Here is a 17787-nt window from a genome sequence, read left to right on the forward strand (position 1 = left end):
TTTAATCGCGATAGGCGTCGAAACTCGCAGAACATATGACGTCTCTTTGAAAGCATAGGTGAGCCTCGTGTCTCGGTGAACGAGCGTACAGTGCGAGAATCAGAAAAAGTTAATATTTTGCATGCGATTAAAGAATTTTGAGGAAGAATAACGTATATCAAGGTATATGTACATATGTTTCTATTTATATATTCCCGTAAAATTTTTGCTGATATCTTAGCCCATTGTTTGATTTGTAATCATCCAAATTTACAAATATAGAATTCTCTCGTTTAATTTTCTGAGCATATTTTGCAGGTATTAACATGTCAGCGGTATATCCGACTTTACCGAAACTGGCAGTGAGAGACAACCTCGACGAAGATGATCTCACTGACATCGACGATGAGGTATTCATTAGGGATGGGAGAAGCGGTGGATTGAAATTAGATGACGATGGTGGAGTGAAGCAGCCTCTCATGGCACCTCGTAGAAAATGCAAAAAACCTTTCAACTTGGAGAACCATAAGATCCCGTATAACATGCTTCTTGTGCCAGTGTGCTGTGGAACTGCAGCATTGATTGTGCTGTTAGGCTTAATTGTAGTCTGTATATTCACTGCAAATATATTCCCAATGCCGTTAACTGTATTGAAAAGCTGGATATCACACGATCTAAAAACTCCTGTAAATGAATCAGAGATAATTCCATGTACCTCACTCTCGTCTAATGTTTTATGGGCTAGATCGTTTCCAAAGTTAACACCTGAGGCACCTCTTAGGAGTAATGATGTTAACTCTGATGGAATTGAAGATATTATTGTAGGATTTAGCACAGGTATAAAAAGTATTATGTTTATTAATTCAACTAAATGGACGTATTTTATTATTATTGTTATTTTAATTTTGTTTTGCTCTCTTTTTTTTGTATATATTATAGTTTATATAATTTTTTATATCCATATACTATGTTGCATTGTAATTTGTAATTGCTACTTTTATTTGGTTTGCTTCTTTTACAGATTTTGGTTTGACATTTACATGATGTTTCTTAACAATCTAAGGTGAATTATTAATTATTTTCTGAATAGATTATTAATTTAATCACTTACGATAAAGATCGTTGATTTATAATTCAGGTCTGGATATGATGGATACAGAATATATCTGTACTATATATTTTGGGAATCAAACGCCGTGTCTAGGCGGCGTACTAGCGCTGAATGGTAAAACGGGAGAACCTATCTGGACACATTGGACTGCTCATTCCATACTTTCTGTTGACTGTGATGCAGATTTGACAAATGACAAGATTAAGGATTGTATCATATCTGGACGTGGTGGGATACTACAAGCTATTAATGGCCATGATGGTTCCAGTATATGGGAGATACCACTTCAAGATCTAATTTCTGAGCTGCAAATAATTTCGGATGTTTACGATGCAAGATTTATAGCAGATATGGATGGCGATGGTATTGCCGATGTAATAGCGTCGCATGTTATACAATCGGACAACATTCAAGCGAGCAATGTACTTGTGATATCGGGTAGAAGTGGCAGTGTTATACACAATATGAATTTACCAGATACAGAACAATTGTTCATAGCACCACAAATTATAGTGCATCCTGATGGAGAAAACGTATTCGTTTTAGCTACAACCAGTCAACAAGATTCTGGAGGATTATATGTAGTGTCTCAAGCTAATATATTTTATGGTGATTTGGTATGTAATTATAAAAAAAGATTTGTTAGATTTTTTTGTACAAAAAGATTGCATTTTAATTGCTACTTTGAATACTTTTGTTGCAGCAATTGCAAAAGCTCAATCATAACACTGGCAAAAATGCGTTGTTGCCACCGATCCTAATCGATATTACATCGGATGGAATTGAAGATATTGTCGCCGCTATGTTCAATTCTACGATTATAGCATACAATGGAACTACGTTTGAGCCTATCTGGAATTACACGATTCCCAATTCCGAAGTAATTAGCATTCCCATTCCCGGTTATTACAATGACGATGATATACCAGACTTTATGGTGAAGCATCAGATTGGTACTGGCTTATCCACATACTATTATACTATGGCCACAGTCATAGATGGTCGTAATGGACAGCCTTTGCTTGAGAAACCGATGGAGGATAGCTTGAGTGGACAAATGTCTGGATTATCAGTCACTGTCGACGGATTCGGTAATGATTGGTTTTTGCATTGGTCCACCGATTGTTTAAATTATGAGGGAATTAAAGAAAAATATCAGTTCTTAAAAGGTCAGAGTTTCATGTCACAAACTCGCACCGATCTCTGCTCCTTGAGATTCAATTCGACTCTTACTATGAGATTATTGGCTTTGAGTCAACATGTTGGTCCGCCTGGATTGTCGTTATACTTCTCAGAAGACTGGAAGTCGGTAGAGTTCAATAATTCAGTCGACCTACGAGAACAAGAGGAGAAGAAGTCCCATTCGCGATCAAAGATTACGAATACTTATGCAAACATACCGCTCGTTTCCGAAAGATCGCCAAAAATTCATAAAAACCATCGGAAAGATAGCATCTTCAAACACAAAGATAGTCTACTCGAGATTGGCAAATACGATTCGGACGCAGTATATGAAAACTTTGATGAGTTCAAGAGCCATAAGAAACATAATCCCGAAGATACTATAGAGAACTTGAATGTAGATCAAGCATGGAAACAGGATAATAAATGGATGGAGGATATACAGCCGGATAAAGAGTATGATAGTTTATATGAAAATGATAACGGTAACAACGAGGACGGGCAACAGAATGTAGATTACTCGCAAGGTGAGGTGCGAGAACAGAGAAGTGTTTCAGTAGATAAAGATCCATATTCGATAAATATTTCTCATAAAGAAATTAATTCAACACCTGAATCAACGATACACGATTTACAATTGGATTATGAGGAAATTAACATAGGAGAAAAAGAGGAAATAGAAAAAGAAATCATTGACAAAAAGAATGTCTCACTGAACGAAGCTGATGATATAATGAATATATCAATGACGTCAATTTCACAATCGCAGGAAGAGTCATCAACTATATCGAATAATAAATTGAATATCGAAAAGATTACTACAATACAGAATGTATCAAAGACGAGTGAATTAATAGAAATAAAGAGCACAAATATAAGTACAGAATTGCCGGAAAACACACGTACTGAAGCATCAAATGTTACTAAAGATCAAATAATCACCGATCATCCAGATGCAACTCCCATTACTAAGAAAGTCTTAGACGTGACTCGGCAAAGACACATTTATAGATATGGTTTTTCTATTAGCCAAGACTCGGATGAGGCTGATATAGAAAAAGTATTTAAACGGGAGTCATTGAAAAATCAAAATATAGGCAAGATTAATAAGAAGCAATTACTGATATTGTCGTCAACTGATAAAATTGATAAAATACGACAGAAACGAAGAACGAAACGAAATTCAAGAATTAAGGACAATCAGTCAAAAAATTTCAATGGTGTTCAAAAGCAGGCACCAACTGGTATTCTGCTGCCATCTATTATCGAATCCAAAGGAAAGACGTCGATAGATTTAGTGTTTCCTACGTTCTGGTTACCGTCGTCTGAAGTGTCTCTAATCTTGTCTCGAGCAGATGTAGAGTGCATTGACAAGAAGAAAGCATTATTAGACGATAAACTTGAGTACAAAAAAAACGACGACATCATCAGCGAATGTTTATCCGAGCGAGGCATTAATTACAGATTATATCAAGAGGCAATGGATAGGGAAAATACCAAAGTCGCGTTTGGTCAAATGACAATATACAGAATGAAACTAGAATGCGTATGCCCGGAGGATATGTTACCTAATCAAACGTGCAAAAATATTTCAACACATCAGAGCTGGCCAGAGTATTTAGGTTCTTCTGGAAATGGCTACTTTAAGTCATTAAATTAAATATTTGAAGAAACTCCAATAGCTTGTAGTTTCGAATTATATAAATTATTGATGAAATTTTTATTATAAATTGTAACGTTCTCTAATGGAGCCGTTAATGATTAACGTAATTAAAAAATTATCAAATAGTCTCATACGCTATTTGTAAAAGTATACAATAACAATTGTAATTTTAATCGTTATATAAAGTAATTTATATTAATATTTATATGCATTTTTGGGGGAAATAGAAAGAATGCAAATTAAGAGCAGACTTCCAAAATACATTTTGTCTAAAATTTTATTTTTTAATTGAAAATGACATAGTGTTCAACGTTGAGAGACTCATATATTTTAAGCTACTCTACAATGTTTTGAAAGCATACATCATTAACTTATGTCATTTAAAAAAAATCTTGACATTTGAAGTGTATTACGTTTAGAAAGACACTAGAAAGATTTAGTAAGAAACTAGAAAGACAAATAAAATGTATTTGTTAATAACTTTAGCAATTGTTTAGTAATTTTGTTAAACATTTCACATCTTATTGATTAAAAAATTGTTATTTTCTGTAATTCATGCAGTTTTCTTGTAGTTTTCTCTTGTTTTCTGAAAATTATAAATTTTGGATAAAACATACATTTTGAAAGTTTGTTCTTCAAATATATACATGCGTATTTGTACAAGAATATTGTTGCTCTTAAAACTTTTATCATTTAATTTTTAAGAGAATTGCTACAATATAATCACATATCTGTTAATTACTTACTGATAATTAAAAGTTTTTTTTTTAATGCAGTTACGAATGAAGGAGTAACTGTATGTGCCAAAAGAGACTTCGACAGTTTTTTATGCATGTGTATACAAATATATTATAAAATTAATATAATTAATGTTGAAAGTATACGTTATATAGTATACAGGATGAGTTATTTTAAATAATACACTGAAATATCTCAAACAATATAAAAGATATGGGAAAATGTTTTAAACAAAAATTGCTCAATTACTAGGGGAAAAGAAAGTGATGATTTTGGTTGACCTAGAAAAGATATTCTTAAGGTCAGATTATCAAAAATGTTTTTAATGGAGATCCTAATTTTTTTATTTCATGTTCATATAGCTGATGTCAAAATCTTTTCGAAACACTATATAATAAAATTTTTTTTCATTGAGTATTTCAGAAATTGGAGCTGAATTTCACTCCATGATAGCCTATCTGAATGTATAGAATTTTTTGCTTTTTTCATTTCTGGAGTCAAAAATAGAGGTTTCTATTTAAAATAACATCAGTTGTAACAATTACTTGATGAATGATCAAAATTAATGTAGTCAAACAGAGTGCTTCCAGCGTTGACCTGTTAACTTTCAAGTCCCATAGCTTATAAAGTACTAAATGAAGAAATATTTTATTAAAGTATTTTGAAAAAGTCTTAATGTCAGCTATATGTGAAGTAATATGGAATTTCCATTAAAAAAATTTTTGATAATTTTGATCTGAAACTTTAAGGACATGTTTACTAAGTCAACCAAAGCCATCACTTTCTTTCCCTCTAGTAACTGAGCAACTTTCGTTCAAAACATTTTTCTGTATCTTTTATATTTTTTGAGATATTTTAGTGTACCACTTAAAACGACTCACCCTGTATATTATTATAGTAATAATTTAAACATATTCCAATATTCATACAAATAAAAATATTAATCATGTGTGTGTATGTATGTGTGTGAGATATACACTCATACACACACAAGATGTCCAATATATATACATATATATATTCACATTATATACTTATATAAAATATATATATATACACATACATATATATTGTATATATATATGTTATCACAAATTGATAATCAAATGTTACATAGCTATATAATCTGATATTGATTGTATCAGCAGATACAAATATTCTATGTAACTAACAAAGATATATTCTGGTGCTATCAATTATGCCTTTTTACATGCATTTCCTATTAATTTAAAGAACAGAACAAATTTTATTATATAAACTTTCTAAATGCTATTGCTTTTTCTGGAAATTAATTAATTACATAATTAAGCTCTTCTTTCATATACATTGTTTCATTAATTACGTTTGTAGGATAATATATGTAAACATTTAATCACTGTTAAGTGTAACACAAGTATTCAAAGAATATAAAATATGTATTAATTGATCAATTAATGTTGACACTTATTCTTCCTGTATATTTTCGTTGCTATGGCATACCGTTTGATCAATATTGATTTATTAGATAAGTCTTCTTACTGCTCCTTACATCATGATTTGATTGTTACTTTTATGTGTGATAGATATTTTATTCTTATAGCTTTTTCAAGAATAGGATAAGCCAAACATTTTAAATGCAACATATAATAAGCTGTAATTAAGCACAATGCAAATTATGGCGGAAAGAAGCATGAAACGTCGTAAGATACATATGTCACATAAGTTTAACGATTAGTCGATAATTAACAATTTTTTAATGATGCATTAGCGGATTATACTTACACTGTGTGCAGCAGTAGCAATCATTTCAGATTGTCAAATACTTGGAAAACCAATCTATTTGTAAGTTTGTAATAGAATACATTTTTTAAAGATTTGAATATAAACATATGATTCTTCTAAAATTTTCTAATATTTATATTTCTTCTAGCGAACATGTGAATATTCCGAAACTCTAGATAACAAGAAATTTCAAGATTACAGGGATGATTTTTTAGTAAAATACAAGTTGTGCAGGTACTTTTTAAATTTTGGACGAATCTTTGCTTATTATTTTTATTTTAAGAATTTCTCATTCAAGTCATTTATTTAAGCACATTAAATCTTGTACATTAAAAATATTATCTTTCTATCAGAGATGTCGATCAAGTTAAGAAACTGTAATTTAAACTATGTGGTTTTACAGAATGGCTGTACAAAATAAGACAGTCGGATCTATTGGCGGAGATACATACAAACATTTTCGAAAACCAATGTTACCTTTTGTAACATCAAAAGTACAGACTACAGACGTCTCACCACACTGTTTGGAGCACAAGACTTTATATGGAATTCTACAAAGTGCACAAAGGCGATGCTATACTGCATTTTCTAAATCAAAACCGTATAAAAATGCAGAAACACAGACAGATTATAGAGAGAGCGAGGTGCAAACTGAACCTTGGGAACCACCATACAAAATTGTTTCAGGTAACAATTATATTGCAATTGTACTGTATCAAATTTATAGAATATATATCAATTAAAAAATTGGAAGAAACAAAACGTGAGAAAGAAACAAAGTTGGAAATGTCGAAATAAGAACTGTATTGTATACTAATTTTTATTTAGGTCATAATCCTGAAGTATTGACATTGGCTCATCTAACTTGGGAGCATGGATTACCCGCAGGTGTCCATGAGGTACATATTATCAACAGGATGCGGATAAAGAGAGCTTGGGAAGCCATTCTACCGCCGATGGATACACCGGCCAACATAAAAATACGAAATTCAATAATAACGGCCTTAGAGATAGACGAATGGGCATTTCGAGAGTCGGTGAGTGTTTCAAGACATAAAAGAGAATTTCAATCATTTATCTATATATATTTACATTTCTTCTTTCTCCAAGTATATGTATAATAAATAAATATAATAAAAATCTTAATCCGACTATCTAATGTAACATTTATGTTTTCTTCTTCCTTCTTTAACTATAATTTTAGGAGATTCAATTCATAATGGATTTACGTCTGGACCTGATGAGGAATCTCCTACAAAGTCGTGAATCGAAATACGAGGAAAAAGTGCAAGGTCGTTTCAGTAGACTCGAGAGCAAACTAAGCAAATATCGAGACAATCAAATCAAAGCTATCAGATATAATCTTAAACGAGATCTGCGAAAATTACATAGAAAACGTAATGAAAAGCAATCTTGTAAGCCCGATATAATTGAACGGTATATCGATCCTAAGTCTGACCTATATGCACCGCAAATGCGTTTCGGTGACCATCCCCAAAGGAGGCACGAAATTTTGCAGAAGCAACTCCCAAGTGAATGTCATATTGAGCGTGAGTACATATTTATTTGTAATTAATATGCAATCGCTGCTATTCAATTCATGGCAATTGTTATTTAGAAGAAGACGCAACGCTTAATTGGCTACCCATTATCGAAGAACCAAAAGTAATTAAACATAAACCTAAACCGATAGACATCTGTATACGAGAAACCAGATGGACAGAGGAAAAATTGAAACAGCTTCATTCTGATTTAAAAGCTATTCGAATGAAAGTCAAATCTGTAGATGAAGGTCCTAGATTAGTAAGGCGTAATCATGAACAGCCGGTTTTGTCTATCACACCGCGCAGATCGGGTATATGGGACGATAAGCAGAAACAACGGGAAGAATTAGCTACATTTATACAGAAGCTTATTAAAGGCAGAGCGATACAATGTCTGGTAAATTACAAATCCGATCATTTGTTATGTATTTAAAATAGACATAAAAGAAAAGATTCCATCTTCTATAGAATTTGTATGATAGGAGAAAGAGAGATAAAATTTCATATTTATTATGCTACAGATGTACAAAGGACGCGATAGATGCAGAGAGCTAATCGAGGAATTACAATCAACTCAAGTGCTCGAACAAGAAGATTACGATGAAAAGACACATATGATTAATTTGCGACAATTACAAGATGATCAATCAATGCAGGAAAATCGTTTGTGCGAGATTCTTGATTCCTTAGAGGGGAAGACAATCTGTGGAACATTAGATTTTCTTAGCAAGGTAAATTTTGTAATCTTCTGGCGTGAAACAATTCATTCGATTATCTCCCGCATCATCTGCAGGAGTTGGTGAGATTAGAAGACGAACGTAGAGCTCACGCCTTCGCGTTGCTTGCTGAGAGAGAAAGATCTATGAGAGAAGCCGCCGAAGCTGGCAGGCGACAAGTAGAACGTAACCGACGACGAGAATTTGACGAAATGTTCAAACAAATCATAAAAGTAAATCAGGACTCAGTAGAAGCATACTTGGAAGACATTGTGAGAGAAGAAATCGATTGGATATCCGATAAGACTGCTAAAGAACATATTTTAGAAATTTGTGATAAAGTGGATGCTGTAACGAAACATGCCGCAGAAAAGTAAGATGATTGATCGAACATTGATAACCAATAGATAAAAAAATTACTTCATCAAAAGAATATATAAAACATAATATTTTTGCAGCTCTGATAAGTTAGCAGATGAAGAATTGGTAGCAGATATGATTTACAATTTTGTTTTACCTGAGGTGGAAAAGCACAATATGAGAAAAAAAATTCGCGATCAACAACAAAGTTACATGAAGAATGCATATGTATCACTTTATGAGAAAATTTTAGAATTACCGTCTACTGAACCATCACAAGTTGTGGATCAAAAAGTTACTATAAAAAATGAGAATGTACAAACTAGTTACATGACTGAAGATATGGTAAAAATTGATAATTTGTTTATATCGTGTTATTCTTTATATAAAATAATATCCATTATTTTTTTCAGAAACAAGATATTGAAGCAAAAAAAGTAGAACTTCCAATTCCTAAAACGAATGTCGAAAATAAAAAGCGAGTAGATTCAGAAATAGATTAAAAAATAGATTCACAAAATGATTTAATGGAAGCTTAATAATATGTATTAGAAATCAAAGGCTACTTTTTTATCTAAAGGATATATATATATATATATAATAAAGGTTAATTATTATAATAATAACTAAAAATGTAGAATTTGTGTATTAAATTTCCGAACATAATCGGATATCCATGCTATAAAAATAAACATAAAAAATATATTAACATTGTAGTTCGATTAATTATATAACATTATAATTGTAACACGTCTAAATTCTATATTAAATTTATCATATTTTCCAATATTAATCAAGTATGTAATATGTGTCATTATATCAGTGTTACAGACGTCTATGATATGAACGGAATCACAAGGGTTACTTAGCAACCAACTAACTATGGATGAATTGAATGTCTACTCTTGGCTGTCTCCTGAATCACACTCATAAATAATTCCTTGTATTCCTATCATTAAAGATATTCTCAATCAAATAAGAATCCTCTTTTTCCTTCCGTTGAAAACATAACAATTAGTAAATTAACAACTAAATTATCTTGTAGTTTATATACATTATATTCCGAGAAAATATGTTTCTCATTTTAGATTTTATAAAATGATGAATTATATAAATTGGTGATAAAATATTAAGCCAAATCGTATTGATCAATGTTTAATATGAATACAGTCTTTTATATATGTCACCGATTATATATAACTTTACATACATATAAGTATAACAAAATCAATTATACACATGTTAAAGAAGTTGTAACACTATAATTAAGATAAATGTTTTTCAAGAATTAAAGTTATTTAGTGTCATTAAAATAATATTTTGACATTATTGATTTTATTAAAAGTGTTTTAATAAAATCATACATTAATATGCATTTTATTAAAATCGTATTTTAATAAAATCTCACATTAACTTACATTTTATTAAAATATGATTTTAATAAAATGTACATTAATATGTTATTATACAACATAGTTTATTGTCCTTATTCTTTTTCAATTTCTTAATAAATGCACAATAAAATTTATATTTTTACCAATTTTACATAGCATTTATCTGAAAAAATATTTTTTAAATATATATGTTTTGTTAATATATATATATATACATATTAATATAAAAAAAAATATATATCAAACATTCCGTGCCAAGAACCACTCTTTTTTTCAGAAGAAACACACTTTTTATTTTGATTTAACATCTGAAAAAAGGGTGGCTCACTTGATATAAAATGCTTAATATATATGTATATATCCTGGATCATAGGAATCTTAAGTAAAGCACTAATAAACCCAAAAGAATACATTAGTTTACATATTGTTTCTTATAACTGGACAAGAAGCAATTTTATAAACAAAATTATTAATGTTTAAACTTTCTTACAAGTATTTAAAAGTAACTTGTAACTAGTTGAAATTTAAATGTACTGAATGTACAATGCAATCATTATATCTATTTCGCCACAACAGTTGAAAAATGCATTTTATAAAGAGTATAATAATTCTGCGCGCAAAAACCTTTACACTTGGACTGTTAATGTAAAGAGTCAAATTAGCGCGGGCATGATGAGTCGATACGATAACCATCTAATGTAGACTTCGAAAGTAAATTCGACATAAATTGTTTGAACTTCACATCTTTTGCATCGCTCGATGTTTTCCTTTCTACTATGAGCTTGCGTTTCTTGGCTTGCAATTCGTTTGTCTGTTGAAGCGGCTCGGTATCGGTGCTAATAATATGTGTTTTCCGTTTGCGATTTTCTAACGAATCGGGATTCTGAGTTCCTTCCCGTGCACGACTCACTTCGGTAGTCAAATCTACCATCTTCTGCTCCCATTCCTCAAGGTGCTTTCGTACCTCGGCTAACAGTGTATCTTGATCATGTATCTTTTTTGCTTGTTTATGTAACTTCAAAGTTTGCTGTCGCACCAGATATTCTTGTCTTTGTATCCTGAGTCTCATTCTAGTGATTTCATTTCTCATAGACAAAAAGAACATTTTGTTCTTTTTCGTACGATCATTAATCTTTTTAAAAGTCTGGTTAAGCTTCTCTGAGCAGGTTATATTATGATTGTTGCAATGTGGCAGTGTGGAGTTATTTATGTTTCTACCATGGGAGATCATGACGCCACCAGGTAAATCATATGAATTTACAGTACCAATGGATGTGCAAATGTTGTGCTTCAGATCTGGTAGGATCTTTTCATCAAAATGTTCCATGGCCATGCTGCTTATATCCCGTAATTCTTGAAGTATCTCATGTGCTCTAGGTGGTGTCTTTGTCTCACGAATCAATCGAAGAACACGGAAAATTTCATCGATTACCTAAAACAAAAAATAGCAGCATACTTATTATTCAATAATACAACATTTGAAAGTTGAATAAGTGTAACATGTATAAAAATCTATCTCTTGGAATATACGAGAAGTATATTTTAAGGTCCTTATTTTGTAACTCTTAATAATAGTTATCAGTGCTATTACATAAAGTCTATTTTCTAGTAGTTGAACTAGTATATACTTTAGGTTTGTTCGTGTTATATGTTCCAACATGCTGTTACAATAGTTCTTACTCATTCTAACAAATTTGGTAAAAAGAGTAAGAGCTGTATTAAAAACATGTTGAAACAAGTTTGAGCACACAACAAACTAATTTAGAAATATATACGTTTCATATTTAGTACAAGCAAAAAAGACAGTTCTAGGGCAATTTAGTATATAAATAAAAAAAAACAGATTATATATATATATATATATATTATCATTGTATAGTTTATACCATGTGTAAAACTTAAGCAATGATAATGTAACAACATCATTAAAAGTTGACAGAATAAAAACCTAAAAATGTATAAATAAGAAATATTTATACATCAAGTAATAATGTGAAAATCAATTTTTTATGAGATGAAATTTATTAGGAGCCGCCCATAATTAAAGAAATAAGGAACAGAGAATATGAGATTAAGAAACAAGGAATAAGGCTAATTATACAATATGCTTTTTGTTTTATGTTTCTTGCTGTTTGTCTCTTGCCTTTTTAATCAAGAAGGCAAGAGACAAAAAGCACATTGTAGAATTTCAACTTACAAGAAATATACTATGGAATATACAGTTTATAACAGGTTAACACTTTTATTCTATTTCTTATTTCTTATGTTTTTGATTGTGCTTACCTTTCCTGGTATAAAGCAACAAACGTTCAGATCAACGTATTTGATAAAAGTCATTGATAACATAGAGATTCTCGTTTCTATTGCTGTCAAGATATCGCAATGACGCGCGAGAGGATGGCTCCGTCGCTCCGACTCCCTTCTTGGCAGCTTGCTTTTAACAGTGCGAAGGCATTGTGCATGATATTTCTCCATGAGGTTGAAGCCACGATTGAGCAGCTTCTTGCAGATTCGATCAAACTGTCTGCAAACCTAAAAAGCACATTATAAAACCTGTGCTCCGCGAGATATACATACGAAGAAGTGAATTAAGAGAATCCTCCTTGTGGGTGGGCACTTACAATCCTATATTTAGAAATTTCATCGTAGGAGAGGTTAGATAAAATCGCTTCCAAGCAAACATCAGGGAGATTTATCAGTTGCAGATGAACATAATTGTTCGTCTGTTGCGCGGTAGAATTATATAAACGTTCGTTAACCATATCACCTGTTCCTTCCCATTCCAAGGACGACGCGAAATGAACTCTTTTCATCATAAAATCCACACCGTGACCGTAGATTGACATCAATTTACACGATCAACTGCTCTGAGGTGCCACGGGGTCCTACACCAGAACCATGAAGTAGAACTCAGAGTTCAGACCGTTCTACACAGTTCTACAAACTTCGATGACCTATAAACATAACATAAGGTGCGTTCCGAAATGCACTGAAAATCTATGGCTATATCGCTATATATTCAGCAAAGAATAAAGAAAGGAAACTTTCCAATAAGCGATACTGTATGACCGTCACCTCATCTCTCTCTCCTCTCTTAAGCCTTGTGTCCACGATGCTAGAAATCGGTCCGAGATCTCGGATGAAGAAAGAATTAACAAATCACATTTGAACAATTTGGTCACATGACCAATGTAATTGGTTAATTTTTCCTTCATCCGAGATCTCGGACCGATTTCTAGTATCGTGGACACAAAGGCTTTAAACCCGTTCTACAATAAGTCGGGAGCCGTTGTCATATGTCGTGCCGTAAGAAATTGGCCAATCATGGTCGATTGTTTTCAACTGTGATTGGCCAATTTCTTACGGCACGACTTACGACAACGTCGACAATGGGTGCATCCAGAAGCACGACCGCTCATTGAGCGCTCAATAAGCTCTTGTACCTGTTTGGTTTATATTTTTAGATCTAATAGAATATGCCAATCAGATAAAAAAGCTCATTGAGCGCTTAGTGAGCGGTCGTGTTTCTGGATGCACCTAAGACTCCCGACTTAGGGTCTGCGCACAATAGGAGAAATATTAGGAACAGATATTAAATATAAGAATTTTAACCTATCAGAATTGTGTACTGTGGAATGTGCGCTTTCTGACAGGTTAAAATTCTTATATTTAATATCTGTTCCTAATATTTCTCCTATTGTGCGTAGACCCTTATTGTAGACCAGGCCTTAGGTTTCTCTCTGGTGTAAATAAAGTAAATAAACAAATTAGCGCAATGAGCGGAAACAGATGTAAAACTCTAATTTGTACGTTTATGGGTCTGTTTTTTATTCCTGCACTATCTAAACTAATGCGCACGGTGCAATAAGTTAAAATGAAACAAGCGTATATTTGTTTCACTTCAACTTATTGCACCGTGTGTACTAGTTCAGACAGTGCAGGAACAAAAAACAAACTAGCTGCATCAAACGGTCAGCTGACAGTTCCGGTGGATTATTGAAAGCTGTTTTAAAAATATTGTTCTAAAATAGGAGGGTTAAAATATCCGTCGATTAATTCTTTGTTCGTAAATACGTATAATATTTCTATGTGAAAGAGAAAAAGAAAATTTCAGTTTCCACTTTGTTTACATGACATCACAACAGAGTAAATGCGAAGTATCTCGTCAAAGAAAAGATATACGATAGCAAATATTTCGTTCACCACGTATCAAGGATGGCACTGTCTTCGAAAGACATCGGGAAATTGTTGGATCTCCTCAATGAGGAAAACTTGGATACTATCTTGGAGACCTTTTGCAACCAACTACATCAGAGCTTCCCTAAGGAGGAGCGCTTCAAGGTTGGAACAGTACTGCTGCTGCAGTTACAGCAGGTTGATCTATTGCCTAAGCACACTCAACGTGTTGTAGCATTAACGCTGCTGTTCGACCTATATCGAGGGGAACCGTTAGCTTTTACTCCTTTTGCTTCTGTATTTGTACAGATGCTAAAGTCTCAAGAAGATATTAACAACGGAAGCTCAAAACCATCCAGCCACACTGGTCACATACCATTCCTGTCAAATTGTGAGAAGAATCTACTTGTCAATTTGATGGGATACAATCAGAAGGATGTTATGAAGAAAACGCCACGTCAGATTGTAGATGAATTCTCATTTTCCACTGTGCCATCTATCGATCTGACCAATTTGCAGCTGCAGTTGGCAGAACATCAGTCTGAACTGCCAACCGTCAGTAAATGCGGAAATCCAATAATACTGCCTGATATGGATCACTCCAAAGGAACAGAATATGACGCGGCCACAGTAAGAAATATAATAGAAGATCTTGCTACTGGTGATCCGCCCCTATGTAGACAGAGCTATCGTCCAGAGTTTCTGAGGCTTGTACCACCAATTTATCATTCTATCAATGAGATTGCTTGGTTCCATGTCACGGAACCAACTCAGTTTACAGTCGAGTACGACCCTAGTATGTGCGTGTCAAACTGTGTCAGCTTTGAGGCACGTAAACTCATGGGCAAAGCCTTCAAGAATGTTTTAACACTGATGCAGCAACAAAATTTGATCGGTGAATTGGAAAAAGATCCGAAACTCGTTTATCATATTGGACTGACTCCGCCCAAATTACCAGATCTGGTTGAGAACAATCCTCTAATTGCCATAGAGGTTTTACTAAAACTAATGCAATCCAGTCAGATCACAGAATATTTTAGCGTACTGGTGAACATGGAGATGTCCCTTCATTCCATGGAGGTTGTGAATAGATTAACTACCACGGTGGACCTACCAACGGAATTTGTACATTTGTATATCAGCAACTGTATATCCACTTGCGAGACTATCAAAGATCGCTACATGCAAAACCGATTAGTGCGACTTGTTTGTGTGTTTCTGCAGTCTCTGATAAGAAATAAAATCATAAATGTGCAAGAATTATTTATTGAGATTCAAGCATTCTGTGTTGAATTTAGTCGTATTAGAGAAGCAGCCGCGTTATTTCGACTTCTAAAACAACTTGAATCTGGTGATACCGGTGGACTTAATGCTCCACCTGCAAGATGTAGAACTGATATGTGTTAAAACATGTAACTATATTTATAGTGTCTGGAACATTTATGTAAAAAAATACAATTAAAGAATTTGTTAATTAAAGTACACGATAAAATATAATGTTTAATAGGAAACATTATTTTGTATTTATTAAATTCCAATTAGATGTATACCTATATTCTTTGTATATCTAATCAAATGAAATAATACTGAAAAATTATATTATTAACAATATTAAGTGAAAATGAATCAAGAAGAATTAAGGATCTTGATGTCTAATTAAGCGAGGTCTCGATAGTTAAATTGATAAGACTTTAAGAGATCTAGGTTCTTTCGAATTCCAATTGATATTTTTCACCATAAATTTTTTAGAGTATTTTTGAAGATGTTTATTATTTACCTAGAATCTCAGACTTCGAAGCCATACTTTTTCAACTCTTGGGTACATCATTCAATGTATCGGAATTATTCTATGTGAACTTCTGCTCTTCGAGGAGACCATTACAGGATCTTTAGATCCATTTCGTCGCATGGTACTGTGACCTTTTATCTTTTACATTAGGTCGGACGTTTAAGTAAGAAAAATTAAAGAAGAAAATACTCATGAACAGTAATATTAAATTGTTTGTCAATTCAACTTGTGATATTACATACTCCGGCTTCACAGTTTAAGACCATGTTTCAAAATTAACAAATAATTGGCACGCAATTTTACTTGAACTTAAAATTCATACAAAAATATCATTAGACACCCTCCTTGATCGAAATGGTTCTCTTCACTCATTTGTTTATATTATTAAGCTTTATATAGCTATTACTAAGCTATTGATCATGTTAAAAATACTATTCAATGTAATATATAGTAAAAAACATTATCTTATTTAACAAAACATTGAACTTGTCTTAAAGGAAATCTTGGTTATAAGAATTCATATAATTTTAATGTTGTATGTAGGAGTGAATATAAGTTCATTGTATGAAGTATTGAGAGTAATATAATATATTTGCATAAAATACTAATCTATAATTTGACATATTTTTCTGTATTTTTTGGTGAAGTTATGTAAAACATTCTATCGTATAATAAATACATGTCTTGCAATATATATATATATATATAAAAGTAATTTATAATTGTATAATTTTTATGCATTTGTATTTACTATGCATTCTAAGCTTCCAAGTACAAAAGAAATTAATTATAATAATAAATATCGCAATTGATACATATTTTAGTTTCATATTTTCTGAATAAAGATCTTGTTTTTTAATATATATATATAAGAAGTAATGAAAAGTTTTGTCGCATAGGGGTAGAATGGACTAAAACTGAGAAGAAAAGTCCTCTATTATTTTATAATTTTCGCAATAGTTAACGAGATATTAATTTATAAAAATATCCAAATTTTTTTCGCCACCGCCAAATGCAAGCGCGCGACTGAATAAGACCGCCCAGCAAGATGCGCGGCGCGATATATTGGATATTTTTATAAATTAATATCTCGTAAACTATTGCGAAAATTGTAAAATGGTAGAGGACTTTTCTTCTCAGTTTTAGTCCAATCTATCCCTATGCGACAAAACTTTTCATTACTTATCAAACACCCTATATATTTCATGATGTTGATTGGTGTATAATCGGTAAGCTTTCATTTTAATATTTATAGAAATGTATTATAAAAAGTTGAACAAAAATTTATTATATGCATTAAACTTGTATATAATACACATAAAATGATATATGACAAATCTCACAAACTTAAATTACAAATGTCGACACGATAAA

General features: G+C 32.1%; 4 protein-coding genes across 4 annotated transcripts; 3 read left to right on the top strand and 1 right to left on the bottom strand.

Annotated features, from left to right (window-relative positions):
* Positions 1-305: 305 nt before the first annotated feature.
* Positions 306-3932, top strand: LOC108771187 (uncharacterized). The gene is made up of 3 exons (XM_018537224.1): positions 306-816; positions 1118-1707; positions 1794-3932. Exons 1-3 carry the CDS (start codon positions 306-308, stop codon positions 3930-3932), a joined length of 3240 nt encoding a protein of 1079 aa, XP_018392726.1.
* A 2437-nt stretch (positions 3933-6369) lies between these two features.
* On the top strand, positions 6370-9582 carry LOC108771237 (protein MAATS1). Its single transcript, XM_018537235.1, has 10 exons — positions 6370-6494; positions 6583-6668; positions 6838-7121; positions 7263-7471; positions 7639-7984; positions 8053-8375; positions 8500-8709; positions 8772-9067; positions 9153-9399; positions 9468-9582. Exons 3-10 carry the CDS (start codon positions 6839-6841, stop codon positions 9555-9557), a joined length of 2004 nt encoding a protein of 667 aa, XP_018392737.1. The 5' UTR covers positions 6370-6494; positions 6583-6668; position 6838; the 3' UTR covers positions 9558-9582.
* Positions 9583-11018: 1436 nt separating this feature from the next.
* Positions 11019-13364, bottom strand: pall (F-box protein pallbearer). The gene is made up of 3 exons (XM_018537236.1): positions 13070-13364; positions 12732-12980; positions 11019-11880 (listed from the first exon to the last, which is right to left on the bottom strand). Exons 1-3 carry the CDS (start codon positions 13292-13294, stop codon positions 11107-11109), a joined length of 1248 nt encoding a protein of 415 aa, XP_018392738.1. The 5' UTR covers positions 13295-13364; the 3' UTR covers positions 11019-11106.
* Positions 13365-14399: 1035 nt separating this feature from the next.
* On the top strand, positions 14400-16103 carry Not11 (CCR4-NOT transcription complex subunit 11). The gene has a single exon (XM_018537234.1). The coding sequence runs from the start codon at positions 14664-14666 to the stop codon at positions 16029-16031; it is 1368 nt and encodes a 455-aa protein (XP_018392736.1). The 5' UTR covers positions 14400-14663; the 3' UTR covers positions 16032-16103.
* Positions 16104-17787: the final 1684 nt, after the last annotated feature.

Source organism: Cyphomyrmex costatus, unplaced genomic scaffold (assembly GCF_001594065.2).
Source record: "Cyphomyrmex costatus isolate MS0001 unplaced genomic scaffold, Ccosl1.0 scaffold1660, whole genome shotgun sequence".
In the NCBI taxonomy this organism is placed as follows: domain Eukaryota; kingdom Metazoa; phylum Arthropoda; class Insecta; order Hymenoptera; family Formicidae; genus Cyphomyrmex; species Cyphomyrmex costatus.